The sequence below is a fragment of the Chiloscyllium punctatum genome, chromosome 11 (genome assembly GCF_047496795.1).
Source record: "Chiloscyllium punctatum isolate Juve2018m chromosome 11, sChiPun1.3, whole genome shotgun sequence".
NCBI classification, from domain to species: domain Eukaryota; kingdom Metazoa; phylum Chordata; class Chondrichthyes; order Orectolobiformes; family Hemiscylliidae; genus Chiloscyllium; species Chiloscyllium punctatum.
This window is the reverse complement of record NC_092749.1, coordinates 18,749,533-18,768,632: the sequence shown is the minus strand read 5'-3', so window position 1 is coordinate 18,768,632 and position 19,100 is coordinate 18,749,533. Positions and strand designations below refer to the sequence as shown.

The 19,100-nt window shown below is 41.3% G+C and overlaps 1 protein-coding gene across 5 annotated transcripts in view; it reads left to right on the top strand.

Annotated features, from left to right (window-relative positions):
* LOC140482781 (FERM domain-containing protein 6-like) overlaps positions 1 to 19,100 on the top strand; it is a 109,257-nt gene that overhangs the window by 55,482 nt on the left and 34,675 nt on the right. For 4 of the 5 annotated variants that reach the window (XM_072580389.1, XM_072580391.1, XM_072580388.1 and 1 more), the window contains exons 2-3: positions 7,884 to 8,097; positions 13,476 to 13,566. In XM_072580389.1, the coding sequence (XP_072436490.1) occupies positions 8,002 to 8,097; positions 13,476 to 13,566 (187 nt within the window). In that variant the 5' untranslated portion in view covers positions 7,884 to 8,001. The remainder of the gene's footprint in view (positions 1 to 7,883; positions 8,098 to 13,475; positions 13,567 to 19,100) is intronic. The other variant, XM_072580392.1, reaches the window with a different exon arrangement.

The following is a 19,100-nucleotide window of genomic DNA, read 5'->3' as shown; positions in this document are numbered from 1 at the left end:
AAAGGTCCTGAATAAAGAAATGTTCAGTTTGTTTTCTCTGCACAGTTGCTGCCAAACTTGCTGAATTTCTCCAGCAATTTCTGTTTTTATTTCTGATTTCCTGCATCCACAGTACTTTGTTTTATTTTGTATAGTGTAAGTGATCAACTAGACTGATGTCAGGGTGTTTTCTTTTTGAATTTTGCAGCATGTGTTGAAGTTAGAGGGAACCATATATGGGATAACGTTAGCCCTTGCTGCATGTGCACTGACTGAGTGTCTTTGGTATTGTGGAACAATGCGTACTCCAGTCAGGTGTTCTGTCTGGAGTGTACACTGCTGGGTACATCCTGGTACATTACGTATAATGCTTTAATTATGCATGTACATATTTTCTTTACCCTTGGAGGATCAATGACACTTATCTGCATTTTATATTGTATTCCATTAAAGGTGACTTGTATTCCTTCAGCATCAAATGATGTTCAATCCGAATGAACACATTAGAAAGTTTAATGAGAATAATTGTGTCACAAACAAAAACAGAAATTGCTGGAGAAACTCAGCAGGTCTGGTACATCTGTAAAGAGAAAACAGAGTTAACACAGGAAGGGTCACTGGACCCAAAACATTAATTCTGATTTCTCTCCACAAATAATGCCATACCTGCTGAGTTTTTCCAGCAATTTCTGTTTTTGTTTCTGATTTCTATTGTGTTGGCTTTACATCCTTGAAATGTTTCCCTTATAGCTGATTACGATCACTGCATTTAGATGTTTCAGAGAGTGAGAAAACAAGTTTTTTTTCCAAGAATAACATGCAAGCAGTTTGTGCCTGTTCTACCAACCACAATGCCAACACCTGTGACTCCCGCTGAGGTTATGTTGCTCAGATTCCAGTTGGATTGGACCCTCTGGCAATAGCACCTTTGGTGAAATCTGATCATTTTCTGCATTCCCTAGAGCTGTGAATTTCATTTATTTACAAGGAATTGTGCAGATGAAAACACTTGATCAGCCCAAAAGGTTTATGAGCCTTCTCCCACTCTGTATCATCTAACTCTTTCATTAAAACCTTTTATTCCTTCCTTCTTCAAAACACTTTTTTGTAAAAGATTGAAATCCTCATATTGGTGGTTTACTTCTGATAAAACATTGCAGCTGCAAATCCAACTGTTTTCAATTCCAGTTGGCAATAGTTTGTAGAAAGTGTGTAGCAGGGGTGTTCTGTAGATAAAGATTTCAGTATCGATATAAATTCCAATCTAAAGCACAAAGGTCTGTCACATACCTAATGCTTCTGATTTCATTGAATTCCTGCAGCTTGAGTCACTAATGTACGGAGGTTAATGCCCTGTAACTTGTGTGGAATGATCTTCATGGTCTAATACTTACCCAGCATCAGTTAACTAATCTTTGTTTGATTTGTGATACAGACAAATAATGGCTTTATTGAATCAGGCGCCACTCTTTTATCACACATGTCTTTAATAACCGCACTTTGGATTTGAGATACAGAGTGGACATTCCTGGCATTCTTCATGAAAGCCTCAAAGTTAATCTGCTCAAAACCTGACGACAAAGGTTCTACAGTTGCCCTCAGTACTCCTGGGCATTGAAGCAGAGAAATTCAGAATAGTTTGTGCTGCACCGGTGACTCCCAGTAGAAACTGACCAATCGGGACAGATGGGAAATCAGTTGTGATGCTGCCTTCCACAGGTGAATAGCTCTTCAATGCTCAGCACAGGGAGTGGTTAGAGACTGAGACAGGCAGGTGCAAAAGATTTGCACCAGAGGCTGGTTTACCAACTCAGTGCCACTCCTGGGGCATTTCTTGGAGGCAGCAAGGGGAGTGGTTGAGGTTAATGAGGGTGGAAGGGGGCAGTACCCAAACGTAATTAGCTGGTAGTGACTTTGCCAAATTAAGGAGCTGTTGTTGGAGGCCACGTGAGGAGCCCAGCATTCCAGAGACACCTTGGGACCACTCATTCCTGCCTGGCTTCAGCTCCAGCCTGTCCTCCCTATCAAAAGAGTTCCCCACTCACTGCATCATGACGGCATCTGCACGTTTTTATCAGAAATTCAATCAATTGAGAGGAGGCCACCTCCTGCATTAATTATTCACCGCCTCCTATGTCTGAGATGTTGGCTCACTGGCCAATTCGGGAAAATCTCCGGCGCTTCACGAACATCCACATGGTGTGACCTTTGCCCCCTGCCCCTGCACCCCACCCCCACCCCCACACCAAACTGATTGTGATGGTAAGCTCTTGCCTGAAAATAAAACACATTCTGTCGAAACTTTCCGCTTGCACTCATCAGGACCACTCGCAAGAATATCAGCTAATTTTCTCCAATACACAAGGAGAATGCTAATTGTTTAGAAAATGGGTTCTGATTTAGAAGAGGTGTTGTAATGGAGCATGCAACAGTTAATGATGATTGACTATTAACTATCAGGCTTTCAATCAGAATCCACTTGTCAACCAATCAGTACACTCCTCTCATACAGGAAAACAAATGCTGATTTTTTTTTTGTTCTGATTGGTGTTTTGGTAGTTTTGTGTATCGTTCTGATCAATGAAAACCTTCCAAAAAAAACTTTATCGTTTTTTCAGCAATACTCAACTTCTTTACGATATTTGAAAAACACGTGTGTGGTGTGAGGTGGTTGAGGAATGTTCATCTTTTTGAAGCTTTGTGGAATCAGTCTGAACTCTGCGGGGTAGAGCAGCAAATGAATGTAAACATGGAACAGGATTAGACTGTATAGCCCATTGAGACTTTTCTAGAAAAGGAGAAATCTTTGGTTGAAAACCTAAACATGGATTTAACATTGATGGATTTGTTCAGCTGTTCGGAACTAAATATCTACACCACAGTCACTCAATGCTGCAAAGGGCTGGGGTTTTTTTGCCTGACTAGAAGTTTTCCTTCGTTGCAGGAACAAAGGGGATTCTTGCAAATTTTGTAGAATGTAACTCTCATAAGTATGGATATTTTCCCAGTGAATTTTCCTTATTTGCTCAGGAGTGAGTTATTGTGAGTCTACCCAAATTTGTAGGAATGTGTATTATGATCAAAGAATTAGAGAGAGCATACTGATTGCAGATAAACTTTAGTTGATAATTCTCTGATGAAGGTGTTCTGTTCGTCTTTTCACAACATTTTGGCATTGGGAGGTGAATGAGTAATATTCCTTTTGTCTTCATATTAGCGTTAGCACAAAGAACAGCACATGAACAGGCCTTTTGGCCAATCAAGGCTATACTGTCACATGATGCCTTTCCAAACTAAAAGAGTCTTACCCTCTACACGGTCCACATCCATCTGTTCCCTGCCTGTTCATGTGTTTGTCAAGAAGCTTCTTAAACGTCGCTATTATATCCACCTCATTCACCTCCTCTGGCAGCTCATTCCAGGCACTTACCACCCTCTGTGTTGAAGAAACCTGTCTCTCATATCTCCTTTAAACTTTCCCCCTTTTACCTTAAACCTATGTCCCTGAGTAATTGACATTTCTACCCTGGGAGAAAGACTCTGACTATCCATTCTATCCAGCCTCTCAATTTGTAACCTTCTATCAAGTTGCCCCTCAGCCTTTGGTGTCCGAGTGCAAACAAACCAACTTTGCCCAATCTCTTCTCATAGCAAATACCCTCCAAACCAGGCCACATCCTGATAAACCTTTTCTGTCCCCTCTCCAAACTCTCCACATCCTCTGGCTGCATGGCGACCAGAACTGTATACAAAACTCCAAATGTGGCCTAACCAAAGATTTTTACAGCTGCTACATTACTTGCAGATTTTTATACCCTGTTCCCTGACCGATGAAGCTAAGCAGGCCATTTGCTTTCTTGACCACCTTATCCACTTGTGTTGCCCCTTTCAGGGGACTGTGGATCCTGTACATCTACATCCCTCTGTCTGTTAATACTTCTAAGGGTTCTGCCATTTACTGTGTACTTCCTGCCTGCTTTAGATCTTCTCTGGATTAAACTCCATCTGCCATTTCTCTGCCCAAGTCTCTGGCTTATCTATAACCTGCTGTATCCTCTGGCGACCATGCTCACTATCAGCAGCTCCCCTAACCTTTATGTCATCCACAAACTTACTAATCAGGCCGTCTACATTCTCCTCCAAATTATCTCTGTATATTACAAACAACAAGGGTCCCAGAACTGGTCTCTGCTGATTACCACTGGTCACAGATCTCCAGTCTATAAAACATCTCTCTACCGCTTTACTGTCTGCTTTCTATGACTAAGCCAGTCCTGTATCCATCTTACCAGCTCAGTGCGGACCCCATGCGACTTCACCTTTTAAATCAGCCTGCCATAAGGGAACTTACCAAACACCCTGCTGAAGTCCATACGGATAACGTCTATCACCCTGCCTTCATCAATCATTCTCCTCCAAATAATTTATACATATTGCAAACAAACATGGCGTATGTGGATCTGTTTAAAAGCCACTCTGCTTAGGTTTTTTTTGGTATAGCATTTGCTGTAACCATGTAAGATTGGGCTTTGCTACTATTCGTCTTCAATTACATCAGTTTTATTTCCGATGGGAAGATTTTGCTCCTGGTCTGTGTCTGAGCAAAGGACAATCTCCGGATGTTGGGACTTGCAGCATTTTTCTGGTTCCTTTTAAAAAAGAACCTTATTTGTTGTTGGAGCAATTGAACACCACCTAAACAAGCAGCTTATGAGACCTAAATCCGGATTTGTTCAAAGTGGTGTGTGAATCCATCTGGTTTCAGAAGCAGACAAGTCTGTGTTTTGACTGGCAGTGTGGGCATGGGAGAGAAGTGTTTGCTAATATTGAATGTTGACTTTTCTAAAAAATATCAAGTTCAGAAATGGAATAGGAATTGATGGTACATGTGGAGATATAAAACTGGCTCAGGTGGTGTTTGTGTGTGAGAGAGCGTGAGTTGGGCACAATTACAATGTTTAAAAGATATTTGGATAAGTAAATGAATAGAAAAGGTTGAGAGGGATATGGGCCAGGAGCGGGCAGGTGGGACTAGTTTAATTTGGGATTATGTTCAGCATGGACTGGTTGGACCGAAGGGTCTGTTTCCAAGCTGTGTGACTGTATGATTCTATGTGTGTGTGTGTGTGTGTGTGTGTGTGGGGGGGGGGGGGGGGGGGGGGGGGGGGGGGGGCGGGGGCGGGGTAGAGAGAGAGAGAGAGAAACAGACTGTGTGTGTAAATGTGTGTGTATGTGTGCGTGTGTGCACACACATACATGTGTGTGTGCATGTCTATATGTGTGTGAGATACTGTGTGTATGTAAATGCGCATGTATGTTTGAGAGAGAGTATGTGTGTGTTATTGGCCCCTGTTTTATGTCAGATTCTTCAATGTTTTCAGATCTTCAACTTGGTTTTGAATCAGCTGACTGAGATGGATTATTCTCTTTCCAAGGTTCATTGGCAGGAATGTTGAATGTATTAAGCTTGGATCTTGCATCTTTTAGAATTCTTTGCAATTGCTGGCATTTTATTTTCAATTACTGTTTAAGAGCTATTAAAGAGCTGACTGCAGCTCGTGAATATGACTATTATAGAGGAAGCCCAACCATCATCACATATTTTCAAACGGTAAACCTGTTTAAACTATTCATTATATTTCTTTTTACTCCATCCTCCAGCTGCTAAATTATTTCTTTAAACATCTTTGGGATGCCAGTTTTCAAGGAATTATTTGCATCTGTGTTGTGCAAGCATCTAACCATGTGGTTTGAGTTCACAAGGATGGGCAAAGCTCCTTGGATTATGAGTTGAGCCAAATATGAAGGGGATGGATTATTAGATACTAACTTATCCAACAGTATTTTTTGATGTCCGTATTTGTTGCTTAAACATAAACACACAAAGCTCAGTAACAAATGTATGCTCTTGTAAATTAGTGCACTGGTGATCAGACAACTTTTGAGATTTGAATATCTTGTACAATATTTAACCTGGCACAGAGCCCTGCTTTCAGAAACCTGCTCATGTGAATTGATCAAGTAAAAGTTTGCTGAGAGGTTTACAAAAATAAATTGGAAAACTTGTGAATTTTCTTTCTGCTTTGTAGCTCACTAGAAAACTTTGCATTTTGTGTGAAAATTATGCATAACCTGAATTTGTGGAAGCAATGTTCACTTCCTGAGAGATTGCAGCATTGAAAATCGTACTTTTAACAATTTAAAGCACTTCAGAGAAGTGTTACCATGACTCAGTCACATAAAGAGGTTAAGGTCTGGATTTTCATATCTCCAACTGTGTCAGAATGGAGTCAAGTGGGTTTTAAAAATGGCAGATGGGGCCTAATTCTAGAACTTCCTCTGCACCTCAATTCTTGCCACCCAGGTTTTTTTTAGTGGGTTTGCAGCCAAAAACTCAGACTCCCATAAAAAATTATGAGAGTGACACTAAACAAAACATCAAAGAACTGTGGATGCTGGAAATCAAAAACAAATGTAGAAATTTCTGGAAAAACTCACCAGGTGTGGCAACATCTGTGGAAGAAAAGCAGAAAAAGCATTTTGGGTCCAGTGACCCTTTCTCAGAACTGATTGTTTCTGTTTTTCGTCAAAAGTCACATGACACCAGGTTGTAGACCAACAGATTTATTTAAAACCACAAGTTTTTGGAGCACTGCTCCTTCATCAGGTGTAGTGCACATCATCTGATGAAAGGCAGTGCGCTGAAGGCTTGTGATTTTAAATAAGCCTGTTGGACTATAACCTGGTGTTGTGTAATTTTTGACTTTGTCCACCCTGGTCCAACACCGGCTTCTCCACATCATTGCTGTTTTTAGTTGTGAGAGTGAGTTTGTTGATGCAAATGAAGAGAAGATTGACAGCTTTAAGGCGTTATAATAAGCCTTTTAAAATGTCTTTTGTCAGTAGCTCAGATTATTTGCACAACCGTGAAGAGAAGTCTTGCTTATAGTTTCAGTTCTTGATGTGTTTAGATTGATGTTTTTCTAGAGTTGTGGCAATAACTAATTTTTAAACAATTATGGCTTTTAAGCAGGTCCACATCCATGATTTTAGGCCTATAATAACCATGCTTGAAATAACTGGGACAAAACCCCAGAGACACGACATGGGCTTTTATAAACAGTCCACCTTGACACTCAATCACCCCTGAGGCTCCCCCGATCTGGTTCTGGTGGTAAGACTGACTGTACCACACTTCCCCAGCAGATCTGAGAATTGGGCCTGATGAGATGTTTTCTGCAGAGTGGGGTTATTAGCTGGCTGAAATGGTGAAAGTTCAGCTGTATGACTGGTGACCAGGATTTTGAGGAAGGGAGTGAGGTGAGAGGTTTGGACAGGGAACTCTAACATTTGGGGCCTAGCTGACTAATGGCATGGTTCCCAACAGTGAGGTGCTGGAAATCAGGGGTGAAAAGAAGGCCAGAATGAGAGGATTGCCAGACATGGGCTACTGAAGATCGTTCTAGAAAACCATTTTTCTTATGAAACAAAAGACACTCTAATAATCTGTTGACAACTTTGAGAGAACAGAAGTTTTTTTTTGAGAACACCCCCCCTGCAATCAAATACTCTTTAAAACCTATCTCTTTGACCAAACTTGTTGTAGGGCCAAAGTGACCTTCAATGGCACTCATCTCAAAATCTTATTTTGTTGCATAACATTTGAGCCAGTGCTGATGTGAGTTCGACTTGGGTCACCAGGATTCTATTAAATACATCCCTGTTTCCTTCACTTTCTTGGACGTCAGATGTGATTATTATTGTTGGTAACACATTATCTGTGGTCATGACTCCTTAACTGTGTCTCCCTCTACGTGCCCACATCCACAAGTCCCATTCCATCACATGTTTTGTTTTAGTTAATTAAAATTTCAATTAATTAGATGAAATGTGTCATTTGGCAGGGAAACCAGGCCAGACTGGATGTGGTCCTATGTTCGGTGAAGAGACATCATAACAGGCGGGAGGCAGCACTGGACTGGACAGAGATTAATTAAACGCCAATCTTCCCACAGACCCAGCATGAGCAAGCAGCTTTTTCAAAATAAGATGATGTCAGGCCAACGCATTGTTTCTGTACTCCTGCCAAACAAGGAGCAACTTGAAATTCTCATTGGGGTGAGTAAAAATTTCTTTGTGATTATCAAAACGGGTTGACTGGAGCTCAGCATTTGTTGCAACAGTATCAATCAATTTTATTTCCTGTTGTGAATCCTTCGGAGTTTTAGTACAGATACATGACACACACCTGGTTAAACTATGTGGACTAAGGCCAGTTCATTATATTATTATGCTACTTGGTGGTGTCAAAAGACGAGTCTATTCTCTAACAGTCAGCTGAAAAGCACTGAGCTGTTCCAGCCTCTCTCGACCAGCCACATTCTTATGATGCTCTGACAGCTATTGGTATTGCAGCAAGTTTACAGCCTGGTTTAAATGCCAGGATGAGTGTGGATGGTAAACATAATCTAATACAAGTCAAGCACAAATTGAATCTAAGTTTCCTTATTCTTGGATTCTTGAGCGTTTAACTTTATGCTACATTTTCACATTTGATACTTTTTTACACTTTGTTATAGTGCCAAAGCAATATAATGTGAAATTAATATTCATGCCTTGTTTTGTATTCATAAATCCTTTTTGATATACCTGTCGCCTCCTATGAAAGGTCAGAAGCATTTTCTACACACCCAGTGTATATCAGTCTGCAGAAACCTCTGCGCACTGTGACTGATATAAGCAGATGCGCCATGAGGAATCCAGTTAGTAATTAATGAATTGAGCATTAGTATAAAAGTAATTGTAAAGGTTGATCTGAGCACCTGGTTCTTTCCATGGGAGATCAACTCTTTTACCCTTTGCCACTACCTCCTACTGATTGAGAGAAGTGAATTTCACTTTCATTCACAAAGCAACACTACTAAATAATTCAGTGTGGAAAAGACAATGTGAAGTCTATGAACTGGGCTTTCTGTTCAAAGTACTCTCTTCCTTGTTTCTGTCTTCAATTGAAACATCTTCACTATTTAACAACGGTTAATTTTTTGATTTCAGTGATTTTCTAGTTTGAGTTGCTCAGATTTGAATTTTTTGAGGAGGTAACCAGATATATTGATGAGGGTAGCACAGTTGATGTAATTTATGTGGATTTCAACAAAGCCTTTGACAAGGTTCCACATGGAAGACTGAAAAAGAAGGTAAAATGCTCATGGGATCCAGAGTAATTTGGCAAGTTGGATCCAAAATTGGCTTAGTGACAGGAGACAGAGGGAGGTGGTAGAAGTCTGTATGTGTGAATGGAATCCGGTATCCAATGGTATACCACAGGAATCAGTGCTGGGTCCCTTATCGTTTATGACATATATACATGTTATTAATGAAAACGTGGGGGGATATGTAAGTTAGTGGATTGGCCACATAGTTGACAGTGAAGAAGAAGGTCTTAGGTTGGAGGAAGATATAGATATAGATGGACAGATCAGTGGCAGATGGAATTTAATCCTGGTAAATGTGATGTGAAGCATTTTGGAAGAAATAACAATATCAGGAGGTAAGCAATGAATGGCAGGACACAAGGAAGTTCAGAGGAACAGAGGAGGGATCTTGGGGTGCTTGTTCACAGATCCCTGAAGATGGCAGGACATGTTAATAGCATAGTTGAGAAGGCATGCAGAGACTTGCCTTTTTCAGTCATGGCATAGATTGTAAGAGCAAGGATGGTATGTTGGAGCTGGTGAGGAGCACTCTGTGCATATCTAGTCACTGCATTATAGGAAGGTTGTGATTGCGCTGGAGAGAGTCAAGAGGAGATTCACCAGGATATTGCCTGGGATGGAGCAACTTAGCTATGAAGAGGGACTGGATAAGTTTGGGTTGTTTTCTTTAGAGCAGAGATGGCTAAGGTGGAAGGGTGGGGGGGAGACACTTGATTGAGGTATTAAAGATTGAGGGGCATGAATGTGGATGTGAATGTCGAGCTGTGGATGTGGTGTATATGGACTTCAGCAAGGCATTCGATAAGGTTCCCCATGGTAGGCTCATTCAGAAGGTCAGGAGGAATGGGATACAGGGGAACTTAGCTGTCTGGATACAGAATTGGCTGGCCAACAGAAGACAGCGAGTGGTAGTAGAAGGAAAATATTCTGCCTGGAAGTCTGTGGTGAGTGGTGTTCCACAGGGCTCTGTCCTTGGGCCTCTACTGTTTGTAGTTTTTATTAATGACTTGGATGAGGGGATTGAAGGATGGATCAGCAAGATTGCAGATGACACAAAGGTTGGAGGTGTCGTTGACAGTATAGACGGCTATTGTAGGCTGCAGAGGGACATTGACAGGATGCAGAAATGGGCTCAGAGGTGGCAGATGGAGTTCAACCTGGATAAATGCCAGGTGATGCATTTTGGAAGGTCGAATTTAAAAGCTGAGTACAGGATTAAGGATAGGATTCTTGGCAGTGTGGAGGAATAGAGGGATCTTGGTGTGCAGGTACATAGATCCCTTAAAATGGCCACCCAAGTGGACAGGGTTGTTAAGAAAGCATATGGTGTTTTGGCTTTCATTAACAGGGGGATTGAGTTTGAGAGTCGTGAGATCTTGTTGCAGCTCTATAAAACTTTGGTTAGACCGTACTTGGAATACTGCGTCCAGTTCTGGTCGCCCTATTATAGGAAAGATGTGGATGCTTTGGAGAGGGTTCAGAGGAGGTTTACCAGGATGCTGCCTGGACTGGAGGGCTTATCTTATGAAGAGAGGTTGACTGAGCTCGGACTTTTCTCATTGGAGAAAAGAAGGAGGAGAGCGGACCTAATTGAGGTATACAAGATAATGAGAGGCGTAGATAGAGTCGATAGCCAGAGACTATTTCCCAGGGCAGAAATGACTAACATGAGGGATCATAGTTTTAAGCTGGTTGGAGGAAAGTATAGAGGGGATGTCAGAGGTGGGTTCTTTACACAGAGAGTTGTGAGCGCAGGGAATGCGTTGCCAGCAGCAGTTGTGGAAGCAAGGTCATTGGGGACATTTAAGAGACTGCTGGACATGTATATGGTCACAGAAATTTGAGGGTTCATACATGAGGATCAGTGGTTGGCACAACATCGTGGGCTGAAGGGCCTGTTCTGTGCTGTACTGTTCTATGTTCTATGTTCTAACACAGTGGAAAGAAAGCAGCTGTTCCCCTTAGTTGAAAAGTCAGTAATGAGGAGGCCTAATTTTAAGTTAAAGGACAGGTGGGTTAGAAAGGATTTGAGGAAAAGCCTTTTCATCCAGAGTGTGGTGGGAATTTGGAATGTGTTGGAATTTGCCACAGAGAATGGTTAAGGTGGGCACAATGTTTAAAAGGAATTTGGATGGGCACTTGAAATGTCATGACATTCCAGACTATGGGCCAATTGTCAGAAAGAGGGACCAGTGCAGGTTTAGATTAATTTTTTGTTGATGGGGACTTAATTGTTTGACAGGCCTCTTCTGTACTGTACGATTCTGCAATGTTGGTACAATCTCACTAGGTTCCTTAACGACTGGACACAAGGCCAACAGCCGTGCTTCCAGCAAATTACAGCAAGATTACAGCAAGAGGCAGCAACCAAACAATGCTGTTTTGTTTCTTCATCTACGTTTATATTTCACTCAAACCCTTAAGATTGTTTGGAGGCTAACTGCTTTTTGGTTTCTAATTTAAAATCAACAAGTAAATTTTCATTTTCATGTAGATATTTCAATCACGTTGTTTAAGTATGGGCGATGAAAAACATAGGATTAGAATTAGGATTTAATTTAGTTCCATATTGAGAACTGTTAAACAACAAAGACGTGCCAATTTCTTTGCGTGGTGGGGACTACTGTTGTTTGCTCTCTGTTTATTCCCCCTTTCCCATCTGCCCTCTCCCAGAGGTGGTTCTTTTTGTTGGGATACAGTTTTACTATAAGCAACACATTGGTTTTGAAGGGGAGAATTGGAAGGCTGTTCAGTGGAGTATGAGAAGAATCAGAGGCGAGATTGATCCTATGTATTCTTGGCAGAGGGATTACTGAGCAATACTAGGAACCCTGGCACTGGTTTAAAGAGCCACATGCAACTTGCTGTGTTCTTTTCCTTTGTTGGGTTATTGCCTGAACTATTGTGTATTTGCAGCATTTTCTTTTTATTTCCTTTTTAATGCTTGCAGGTTTCTTCAAAGACTGGGAAGAACCCTCCTCACGAGTCTTGACTTTACAATTACAGCAAACTGTTTCGTTTAGTCTTTATTTCTGCTCCAGTGTAGCAGTTATATGTTCAACGATTTTTAACAAACATTTTGATACATAATAATGAGTTCAAAACATTGAAGTTGCTCATTCATATATATTTAAGCTGATTGTTTCGGAACTCTGCAGTGGTCTTTGAGCATTTTCTCTCGTGCAGTAGAGAAATAAATCAAATTTTATAGCACCTTACTGAACCTTATAGAGCCATAACACTTAGGGGCAGAAGTAGGCCATTCAGCCCATCAAGTCTGCTCTGCCATTCAATGAAATCATGGCTCATCTGATAACCCTTCACACCACTTTCCTGGCCTTTCCCCATAACCCTCAATTCTTTATGAACTTCAAGGTCAATGAACTACTTTTGAGCTATAGTCACTGCTGGAATTCACAGACGTTGTCACATTGCTAATTTGCTCCAGTTAATACGTGAATACTGTGATCCACCAACTAATGTACCAATATCCTGACTGTGGGATACACATTTCAAAATGAATGCTCTGATCTAATGCATTAGTTAACACTGCCCACATTTAGTTATAAATATTTATTTTTCTCACTGATAACCTGTTGCAGTCTTGTCAAGATGAGTTTAAGAATAGAATTGTTTTTGTGTTCAAATTTGGAACTGCAAGGGGAGACGAGCCCTGTTCAGTTTGAAAACCAAGTATCAGCATTGAGGGTTTCCAGTAAAGTGCTACATGTGTGTCACCCACAACAGCACAACCACCTCAACCCAGTGCATTGTTTCCCATCTCCACTCTCCTCTGAAATTGGCAGTGACTGATTTGGAACAATTTTGACCATTGGAGCTGCCTTCACAAGGAACTGAGTAGAATCTGAACACCCTGATGTAACATGGTCCTTTACAGCCCATAGGCACTAGAGTTAATTACGCTGGCAGTCTAGGCTAAACTGAAACCCTCATTTAGGTTAACATGGACGTTTGTTCAGTCTGAAGACATCTAAGAGTGCAGATGATTACTTTCAGCATTTAAATCTGATGTCCATAACTTCTAAACTTTGAATGATAATGACTTCTCTGGGCTCATAGTGATGATTACTAGTGTACGTTACTGTGTTTTATTCCCTCAATGTCTTGAGCTATTTAACTACTTTGTTAATCTCCTCCAGTAGTTGTGAGTACGTACTGGTATAGTGTCATTTAGAGCTGGGGGCAGACTGACCAGGAAACTTGGTTTAAAATGCTTTGCACTGTGCCTCCCTGACTTTGACATGTTTGTTTATTTTATAGGTAAAAGCTACAGGTCAGGATCTCTACAATCAAGTCTGTGATCTGCTGAAGATCAGGGAGGGTCACTTCTTTGGTCTGAGCGTGGTGCAAAGTAAGACGTGATTCGATATTTTCCAACATGTTTTTGTGAGAAAATAAGATGACCTCCAGAGAACAAAATGTCTAGGGAATGATTCTTACCGTTGTTTTATTTTGCCTATTTATGGTAGCATTACATAATCATTTGCTCAATTTGTCTGTGGCTTTTATAATTGGTCTAAACATTTCTTTTTCTGGGACTTTACTTACTAAAAACATAATTGGATTTCAGTGTTTCCCATTGAGGGTTTGAAATAACTGCACAGGGGCTGATATCCCGTCACAAAGTCACCCTTTATTTACAAGTGCACTGGCTGTGAGTCAGTTCCTGAAGTCAGGAGATTCACTGGGTCCCCTGTTATATCAGTCAGCCAGGGCTCCCTGCTTGGCCCAGGTTAACAACCCTGATCAAGGCTCTCAGAGCGAATAAGATCCACATTGTGGTAAAAACAATGACTGCAGATGCTGGAAACCAGATTCTGGATTAGTGGTGCTGGAAGAGCACAGCAGTTCAGGCAGCATCTGAGGAGCAGTAAAATCGACGTTTTGGGCAAAAGCCCTTCATCAGAAATATTCCTGATGAAGGGCTTTTGCCCGAAACATCGATTTTACTGCTCCTTGGATGCTGCCTGAACTGCTGTGAAGATCCACATTGTTCCAATCACTACTGAGTTATCTAACTGTACTATAACGAATACTTGGAAACTTATAAAGTAGCAACAGGAATGAACCTTTCAAACCATCGAGCCCACTCCATTAAAATGAAACAAAGAACTGCAGATGCTGGAGATCTGAAAGAAAAACCGAAATTGCTTGAAAAACTCTACCGGTCTGGCAGCATGTATCAGAAGAAAGCAGAGTCATTGTTTTGAGTCCAGTGATTCTTAATCAGAACTGTTGACAACTAGGACAAGATCATGTATATAGTGAAGACGAGGTTGAGGAAGAAGGTAGATGGAGGTGGAGCTCAGAGAGAGAGAGAGAGAGATACAAAAGGGATTAACAGATAGGGGATTGTTGATAGTAGATTAGGTCAGACGAAAAGCCAAATAAGTGAGAATAAGAGTTAAGAATTGGAGAAACTGGGTGAGTTTAACCAAAAACAAACTGTATAATGGGATAATAGGTCTTTAAACAGGTGAGAATGGGTGACTGTTAAAAGCAGCCCATGTCATAACAAGACCAGGTATGGGGTGGGTGAAAGAACATGGAAGGATGGAATCAAGCTCGAAAGTTATTGAACTTGATGCTGAGTTCTAGAGGCTGTAGGGTTTTGAGGCAGAAAGTGAGATGTTGTTCTTTGAGCGTGCACTGAAGCTTACTGGAACATTGCAACAGTAATTCTGACGTGGGAACACAGTGGGGTGTTGAAGTGGCAGGCAACTAGAAGCTCAGGGTCATTTTTGTGGATAGAGCGCAGGTGTTCTGCAAAGCAGTCTCCCAGCATGCATTTCATCTCCCCAGTTTCGAGGAGATCACACTGTGAATAACCAATGAAAGGTGACTGTCTATGTGGAGTTTGCACATTCTCCCTATATATGAGTGGGTTTCCTCTGGGTGCTCCGGTTTCCTCCCACAATATAAAGATGTGCAGGCCAGGTGGATTAACCATGGGAAATGCAAGGTTACAGGGATAGGGTAGGGGGGTGGAGTCTGGGTGGGATGCTTTTCTAAGGTTCAGCATGGACTTGATGTACTGAACAACCTGCTTCCACACTGTAGGGATTTTATGACTCTATGAAGTACAGGTAAATCACTCCCCCACTTGGAAGGTACGTCTGGGACGTTGGAGAGAGGAGGATATATGTTCACCTTTTGTGATTACATGGAAAAATACAGTGGGAGGGGTGTTGGGAATGGAGGAGGAATGGATCAGAGTGTCCCGGAGGGAACAATTCTTGTGGAATGTTGACAAGGGACGGCAATATGTGTACGATCATGGTCTCATATAGGGGATGATGGAAATGGTGCCTTATAAACTATTGGTTGCAAAGGCTGATAGTGTGGTAAGTGAGGACCTGAGGACCCAATCATTATTGTGGGAGGGAAGGGAAGAGGTGAGAGTAAAAGAGCGGGAGATGAATTGAACATGACTGTCAACCAAATTAGTGGGGAATCCTTTTTAGAGGAAAAAGGTGGATATTTCTAAGGCTCCCCTCTATGGAAGGTGGCATTGTCAGACAGAGGCAGAGAAACCCACCCCACACCTGGTCTAGTCATGACATGAATTGCTTTTAGCACAGTCAACTCCTCGATCTGTATCACATTATATGGGGTGGCGAGGCTGGCTGAAACATGCAATTAAGGTACATATCTGCTTATTTCTTGTGAAATTGTGCGGCGGGTGTGAGGGGCTGAATTTAAAGTTCCCAAAACACTCTGACTTTAAAGCCTACGTAATATGATTTGGGGAAATGTATAAACATAAATTTGACCATTTTTGAATCTTTTGCTGGGGTGAACAGTACCACAAACATGTCCCCTTCCAGGGTATTGTTTGAGTTGCCTTTCTGTGTGTGTGAGCCTATTTGCAATTGCTTGTTTGGCACATTACAGCCAGTCCAGATTTTGTCTTTACCACAACCTTCAGCAGGGATCTATCTTATTCAGCAACCAGTGGCAAGAAGTCTGGCTGTTCTGTAATACTCTTTAACTGACAAGTACTGTGACCTATTCCCTTTGCAGTTATGACCTGGTACTCAGCATAGAGCAGGAATTGAACTGGGATCTATTTCGGCCATAGGACATGTTAATTGTGTCAATTGAAGTTACATACGTGCAGGGGAATTGGATTATTACTTGAGCACATAGAGTGAGAACTGTTGTGTGCAGTGGTACTGTCCCTGCCCCTGAGCCAGGAAGCAAGGATTCAAGCCCCACCAGCTCCAGAGATGTGTAATTACAAGTAGATTTTAAAGTATCTATATTAAACAGGAGTCCTGCACAGTGAGGCGGTTCTGCAAAAGGGCTTGAGCGCACATTTCAAAAGACAGTTACTGTGCCAAGAAATGAGTAGAGTCAGAAGACATATATCAGCAGTACTACATTCTGTGAAAAATGTATTCCAAATAAAGGCTTATCCTTCCACATTTGACTTTCAGGATATTACAGGACACAGCCACAGGTTCTATTAATCAGAACAAGGGCTATAACCAAATTGCTCCTTTTGGGTCTGTGTTACTTATTGGATCAGGTTAGGCAACAGAACTGGGCGGCATGGTAGTACACCAGTCAGCGCTGCTGCCTCCTAGTGCCAGAACCTGGGTTCGATTCCACCCTCGGAGATTGTCTCTGTGGAATTTGCACGTTTTCCCTGTGTCTATGTAGGTTTCCTCCTAGAATCCAAAGGTGTGCAGGTTAGGTGGATTGGCCATGCTAAATTGCCCATAGCGTCCAAGAATGTGCAGATTAAGTGGATTCACCATGGGAAATGCAGGGGTAGGGTTGCTCTTTGGAGGGTTGGTGTGACTTGATGGGCTGAATGGCCTGCATCAACACTCTAGGAATTCTATGATCTGGAGAAAGAAAGAGACAACATTTTGAATTTTGAATTTGAACCTTATTGCACTGGGGAGGAGGAATTTGCAAAGTACTGTGACAACTCTCTGATGGACAATATCTGTATGTCAGAGAGTGCTTAACAACTTCAGATATTATGTTACTGAGGCTATAATTTTAAAGCTCTTTAAAGCTAAACAAATTGCATAGCTATTATTAAAATAAGTTATTTTCTTCTGTCACAACTCACTACAAGTATGAAGCTCAGCGATATGTTCATTAAATCTGGAATGTAGATGGCATTCCTTTAATCAGGGGAAATGAATAGCATTGTAGATCATGTTGCTTTAAGACAGTGACTTGTTTTACCTTTTTATTTTCAGTGACCTACCTTCTGTTGATGACGATAACTCTTTGTAGGATATGGCTCAATTAGCTATGTCATCTTTTTGATCTCCCAGTCAAAAGGTCATACTTTATATGTAAACCTAAATATTCAATCTCAAGGTCCTTGCAGATCATTGTCACAACCATATCAGGCATTTCCACAGAGTGCTCCGTGAATTTCCCTCATTCAGCCTGCCTTTAATCTTCTGGGGTGTTCCCATTTAAAATTACCAACAGCAAAACTTTAGTTTTAAGCCAGATCAATGATTATTTTATTACCAACTAATAATGAAAGTTGCTGAATTTTTTTAAAAATGATACAGTGATTAGCTAAAGTCCAGATACAAAGATCAAAAAAGTTAAAAGGCAGCCTGACATGTGAGGCACCGTAAGGATCAATAGTTGGGTCCCACTATCAATGTCAGTGATTTGGAGTTGGGCACCGAGTGTAGTACGGTATTTCCAGATTGTGGATAATGAGTGGAAATGTGTGAGAGATAAGGCAGCTCCAGTTGAGTTCAAACAGGCTTAGTGAAAGGGTAAGAAAATGGCAGATGGAATATAATGTGGAGAAATGTGAAGTTATCCACTTTGATAGGAGAACTAGATGAGCAGGGTATCTCTTAAATGGTAAGAGACTGAAAAGTGTAGATGTATAAAGGGACTAGGTATCCTTGTCGATAAGACTAACATGCAAGTGCATCAAGCTATTAGGAAGGCTGGTGGAATGTTAGCCTTTATCACAAGAAGATTTGAATCCAGGAGTAATGAAGTTTAGCTTCAATTGTATAGGAGCTTAGTTATTCCGCACCTGGAGTAGTGTGTGCAATTTTGGTCTCGCAATCTACAAAAAGAATCCATTGCCACAGAGGGAATGCAGTGAGTGTTCACCAAACTTGTTCTTGGGAAGGCGAGACTGTCCTGTGAAGAGAGATTGGATAAACTGGGCTTGTATTCTCTGGTGTCTCGAAGAATGAGATGTTATTTCATAATGTTTAAAGGGATTGCCATGGTAGATGAAGGTAAGATGTTTCCCCTGGTTAAAACCAAGGTGTATAATTTAAAAATAAGGGGGATGCCACTTAGGTCTGACATGAGGAGAAACCTTTTTACTCAGAGGGCTATGAACTTTGAAATTCTCTAACTCAGAGAACTGTGAAAGCCCAGTCTTTGACTCTGTTTAAGCTAAGAGATTGTACACCAGTGGGAATCAAATCTATCAGAGTTATGGGGACGGGGTGGGTAAAACGCATTAAAATGTTAGATCAGTCGGGACAATATTGAATGCTGTGACAGGCTCAGAAGGCTGAATGGCCTGCTCTTGTTTTTATATTCCTATAATGGGATAGAGAAAAGATGCTTATGAAGACAAAAATAAGATCAGTCTGCCATTGTTGCAAGCCTTTACTTGCTTAAAGGTTTCTCTTTCTGAGATGAACTTGCAGTCAGAGATGTGATGGTTTCTGTGGTTGAGTAGTTAGAAATTTTGTGTACACGTAGACTCAGTAAATATATCAGGCTTTGAGAGAGAGAGAGAGGGAGAGAGGAGGTTTCTTGTTGTTCATAGGTTATGTAGTTATGGCACATTTTGTTCATCTGGGCTTTTCTGGGAAAACAGCAATTGATTTATGATAGTCTTTCTCTTTGTCATCCCCATGGCTA